A 5,421-nucleotide genomic window follows, 5' to 3' on the forward strand; every position below is an offset into this window, starting at 1 on the left:
AGCACTGGATCAACTATTAGAATATCGATATAATTATCAATTTTCAAAACAATCCTCTTGTTTATACATATAACAAATTCACATTACATCGATAAATTTCATCCGATGCTCGTTTTTTATTATAGAACCATTAAGATCATGATGCTACAAATAGCAATTGACCAAAGCTCTCTAAATGATACTTTTATATTATTTTATTTGAATATAAAATAATATTAACTTTATTTACATTTTTTATGTAGTGTAATTTTTGTTTTTTTAATATTTTGAGTGTTTTGCCAATTTGATCGATCGATCGACAAATAATTTTATTATTTCGAGATAAAAAAAAGTCACTGACCATTTATATATTTATGATTTTTTTAAATTTAAAACTATCATCCGTTAGTTACAGTTATATTCTCATTTTATTTTTGTATGATTGAATTATGCAGAGTCAGAATTTTGCTATAAGCAGCCAGCATCCTTTTAATCACTATGTTCATACAGTGGTTTAGGACAATAAAAATAGGTATGCAGAATCCATGGTTTTGTTTATAGTATCATGATAAAAAAGAAAATTTTAATCTGACAAAATGGCACCACATAAATACCGCGCGTTTGAAAGTAACTTATCTGTTCGATGTCAAAGTAACAAATAAAAGACAGGATGGGGGGAAAAATATATTTTCAGGCTATTTCAATATGATCCACAAAGGACTACGTCCGTTAGTATTCTGTGGTCCGTCAGGCTCTGGAAAAAGTACTCTGATAAAGCGATTGTTCGATGAATTTCCTGATACATTCAAATTTTCGGTGTCTCATACAACTAGAATCCCACGGCCTGGTGAAGAGGATGGGGTTCACTATCATTTCACAAACAAAGAAAGAATGCAAGAACAAATAGAAAATGGAGAGTTTATTGAAACTGCTATATATAGTGGGAATCTATATGGAACGAGGTAAATATAAACGAGTATTAAATAATTGTGTAGAAAACGATATACAATTTAAATGCCATTGCAGCAAACAAGCGGTTGAAGATGTACAAAGTTTAGGAAAGATATGCGTATTAGATATTGACATACAAGGTGTAAAACAAATAAAACGCATTGATCTGAATCCCCTTTACATATTTGTAAAACCACCATCTACTATGGAATTGGAGCGACGATTAAAGGCTAGAAACACAGAAACTGAAGAATCTTTGAAACGTAGATTATTAATTGCTAAATCTGAATTAGAATATGGTATGCTTTACACAATACGTTCAATTAATATTATAAGAAAATTATTTAAAATTCATACTCATGTCTAAATGTCTATTTCACATTGTATAGGTGAAACACCTGGTAACTTTGACGTTGTCATACAAAATGATAAGTTGGAAGAAGCATATCAGATTTTACGTAATTTTGTGGTGTCCAATTATAATATACATTGCCATACAGGTGAATCAAATGCTTCCTGTTTCTTTTGATATTAATCTTTCTATCGTAATAGCATAAATATCTTTATGGCAAAAATATTGGGATTGGTAGTGCAATAACATAATAATCAAATTATAAGAATTAATATTTTATAGCAATTAACATTTTATTAGCATTATTTTATAGAGGTAACATATATCTTATCTCTGAATCAGAAAACATTTTTTAGATCAGACAACAAGCTAGTTGAGAATTGAAATCTAATGGATCCTTGGACGTGACTCATACCTGGATACGAATAACGAATTGTTTCTGATGATATTTTCGCAAATTACTATTTCGGACGTATCTGATAAACATGTAATTAAAAAGTGTGTACACACACACACACGCGCGCGCGCGCGCGCACACACGCACACGCACATACAATTTACACAAATTTGAAATTGAAGCTAATCCATGTAATCTACATCTTTTTATTACATATTTAAGGAAGACTTTCAAAATGCGTTTGGTCCAAAATTTTATTTTTTTAGTTAGAGATAGCGTATAGTGTTCCATGTTGAATGTTATATTATAAGCTGCTCTGAGATGTTCAGGAATCATTTTTTTATCGTTTTTGTTTAATTTATACACTGAAAAAACATAGACATTTCGAAGTACATTATGTTTTTTAACTAGAAACAAACAAAATGCGTTTGTTTAACATTTTTAGCAATTGTTAAGCAATTTTGTTTAATATTCTACATTTTACTGATTGACATATTGCTATTTTCTGTAAAGTGCGTAGTTTTCTTGTGAACATAGTTTCTTTCTCGTTTTCTGAAAATTACAAATTTTAGATAAACGCATTTTGAAAGTCTGTCCCTTATTTGTATGTATCATATTTTTTTAATTGCAGAGATTGCCATTCTTATAATATATTCCACACTTTTGCATTAAGCCCGATCTGATTTTAAAACAAGCAAGTGGTAGAAATATCTGGTGGATGAAAGATAGAAGGAATATCTTTATTCGCCTAATTAGTACATAAACGTATAGTAGCTGATTTTTTTTATCAAATAAGAGAAATCTATTTTTTAATAGGGATATGTGAAGAACTTTTTTCGCACTAAGATAAGGAATTTAGCTTAATGTTCAAGAAGTAATTCACAGAAATAAAACGTAAAGTTGTAGATGTAGATAACTGAGACTATTCACCAAAAAAGGTTGTGTTCCAGTAGAGTAGACTATGTGTAAAGTACTTGCGGTTTCATCTTTGTATTTATCTTCATGATCGATATAGAAGCGTCGGAATGTAATTACTTCTGATTTACATTACGATATATTGGATTTCATATAAACATTCTAACTAGATAGAATTAAGATTATAAAAAGAACATTTCTGTAAACATTCCTATAATATTTTTATGCTCGATAAATAATAAAATTGTGCAGAAAACATCTAAAATTTGATACGTCCACGCTTGTTTCCATTGTGCATACAATTCGAAGCCTGTAATTCTTTCTTAGCTGGATGAAAAATTGATAAGATTATATATAAAATATATATTTACCGAGTAATCTATATGATTAATGTAGAAAAATGATCGAGTAGGCTAAGTTGCACTAATAATCTTGTTAAACTGAATACCCCTTTATATATAGTAAATAGCATATTAGACAGAGAGGAAATCTCTTTACTTTTAAAATTAACTGATGTAATTAATAACTCTTAAAAATAAGTCGCAGAAAATATTTTATTGTAAGTACGTTATAAAGAATAGTGTAATTATTGCATGTATATTTAATGATATATTCAATAAATAGTATTGAGATAGTACAGTCAGTATTATTTAATGATATGAGATATAGTCGGAAAACAGTATAAATCGAATAATTAAAACTACATACATTTTATTTCTATGAAATAGTCGGATAAGCAGTGGATTGTGAGCGATGACGATGAGGGAATTCACCATGATGATGACGCGTTTTGTGTCGTGGTTGTTCGCTTATTTCGATAGATGTTACTTTGACATTTTCTCCTATTCTATCGCGGGTATCATTGGTGATTTCTTCACGAATGAGATCGTCACCGTAAGTTCGTGGTGTAGACTGGTCGATCGGCTTCTCATTTTGTTTGTCCAGTCGCGGAGGCATTGGTTTCTTGAAAAACTTGTATCTAACCATTTGAGGCCGCGGTTGAAAAATGTTCTCTGGAGGCAACGAGTCGGAGATATCGACCGGCGATGGTATATCAACAGCTTGCGTTCCGCTGACACTCATTTCGCTAGTTCTTCCACTCGTATCGACTTCTTCGAAATACATAGGTCGTTCTTTTGCATTACGCACATCCAATTTTTGAGGTAACGACGCTTCAAAACTCGACCGTTTCGGCGAATCCATTTCGACGAATTTACGATTTACTGGAAACATATAACTACCGTCTTCTCCATTTTTATTAATTTCTCTAGAATAGATTCCTAGCTGAGGTCGATGGACGGTACGATCGAGATATTCTTCAAGAGTATTCCAATTTTCTAGATCACGGGAAATTGCTCTTCTAACGAGCTTAGAAATTTCTTCGATATTCGAAGCTTGCAAATTTTTATCATCATCGAGAGTCGTTGAACGTTCATTGGAGAAAGATGCAAGGTCACTTGTAGTGTCATAATTGCGTTGAGATTCTGTCATTTTCCATTGTTTTCTCGGTAAAATTTCGTTATCCACAATGATGAATGATTCATTAATCGTAACGGGGTGATTTGTAGTTTCCGAATGCGCGATGCGCTCGAAGGGCACCTGAAAACTCGTTTCCAACACCGTATTTTCAAAGCGTTTTTCTTCATGAGCGTCGCGAGTGTCCGGATAGTATGCCTCGTAGAACACCGGTCCCTTGTCCAAGTTATAACTACCTACGTATCTAAAGAACAAGCAATAGTAAAATTTATGTTTAGATTACCACCCAAGTATCCACAAAAGTTTAAATATTGAAAAATGTTTTGTACTTCATATGTTAGGCTGCATTCCGATCATTGCCAATAATGAAAATTTGTAGTTATACACATATATAAGTAACATAAATTTTCAGTATTGGCAGTGAACATCGAAATGCATTCTTAATATATCATATTAATGTTTAAAAACAATATTAAATGAAAATTTCTAATAAAATCTGTGTTTGCGTGTAAATTACCTACAATTCATATTTCTATACATATAATATAATATATGTATACATATATTATATAGAAATATTAATATAAAGAAAAGCTTGCTAGAGAGACAAGTTTAGAGTTTTAAGATTTAATGTTGATTATTAACTCTAGAATACATCTTCCGAAAAATATTGAAACATCATGGATGTACATTGGGTCTAAAAGATAGCTTCGGTTTAGAATAAATTTTTAGATTATTTTTTTTATTTTAAAGTTCTGATATTTAGCAATGTACTTGCATATGTTATAATATCAAAAAATTTGATATTGTTATAAAATAAAAATTTCCTTTCTTCATATGCTTCTTCAAAGCAAGCTAAATTTAGATTTGGCCTGGGAGATCCAGTAAGTGTGTGCGCGTGTGTGTTTTAGGATTAAATAATATAATTTTAAAATCTAACTTTGTACTTTCGCACAGTGCTGGAATTTATTTGTAGCTTTTAGCCGATTTGCGGTTTAGTTCCCGTCCGGCATTTAAATTGCGCGCCGGTTAGTAAAGTAAAGGACGGAAATCAAACTGAAAGTTGTCTGAAAAAGTTATTAAGCAAATTTCAGCACTGCTTTAGCATTACAAAAAAGTTACGAAAAAAGTAACCAATCGTTACTTTCTAAATAATGCATTACTTTTTAAAATTGATAACGAGTAATGATAACGAGTTACTATTTATAAAAAGTTATTTTTATAAAGTAACATTCCTAGTCTTGCTGATACATTAAAGATAATAATAATAATTACCTAGATGTTTTCGGATTCCACACAACAGCAGCGGTTGTAGTGATAGAAGATACATCTATATGAAAGAGTATTACAT

The 5,421-nt window shown here is 30.9% G+C and overlaps 2 protein-coding genes across 7 annotated transcripts in view; one reads left to right on the forward strand and one right to left on the reverse strand.

The window, feature by feature from the left end:
* The window catches only part of LOC108757315 (guanylate kinase), a 4,093-nt gene extending 956 nt beyond the window's left edge, over window positions 1-3,137 (forward strand). For 3 of the 6 annotated variants that reach the window (XM_018501800.1, XM_018501799.1, XM_018501801.1), the window contains exons 2-5: window positions 674-941; window positions 1,006-1,229; window positions 1,320-1,430; window positions 1,639-1,827. In XM_018501800.1, coding sequence (XP_018357302.1) covers window positions 685-941; window positions 1,006-1,229; window positions 1,320-1,430; window positions 1,639-1,655 — 609 coding nt within the window. In that variant the 5' untranslated portion in view covers window positions 674-684 and the 3' untranslated portion in view covers window positions 1,656-1,827. Of the gene's footprint in view, window positions 1-389; window positions 512-673; window positions 942-1,005; window positions 1,230-1,319; window positions 1,460-1,638; window positions 1,828-2,310 lie in introns of those variants that run through there. The other 3 variants (XR_001939900.1, XM_018501798.1, XM_018501797.1) reach the window with 3 other exon arrangements.
* A 137-nt stretch (window positions 3,138-3,274) lies between these two features.
* The window catches only part of LOC108757316, a 2,356-nt gene continuing 209 nt past the window's right edge, over window positions 3,275-5,421 (reverse strand). Inside the window, exons 2-3 of the mRNA XM_018501802.1 lie at window positions 5,346-5,403; window positions 3,275-4,314 (exon numbers count right to left, since the gene is read on the reverse strand). Of these exons, the coding sequence (XP_018357304.1) occupies window positions 3,312-4,314; window positions 5,346-5,403 (1,061 nt within the window). The 3' untranslated portion in view covers window positions 3,275-3,311. The remainder of the gene's footprint in view (window positions 4,315-5,345; window positions 5,404-5,421) is intronic.

The sequence above is a fragment of the Trachymyrmex septentrionalis genome, unplaced genomic scaffold, assembly GCF_001594115.1.
Source record: "Trachymyrmex septentrionalis isolate Tsep2-gDNA-1 unplaced genomic scaffold, Tsep1.0 scaffold137, whole genome shotgun sequence".
NCBI classification, from domain to species: Eukaryota; Metazoa; Arthropoda; class Insecta; order Hymenoptera; family Formicidae; genus Trachymyrmex; species Trachymyrmex septentrionalis.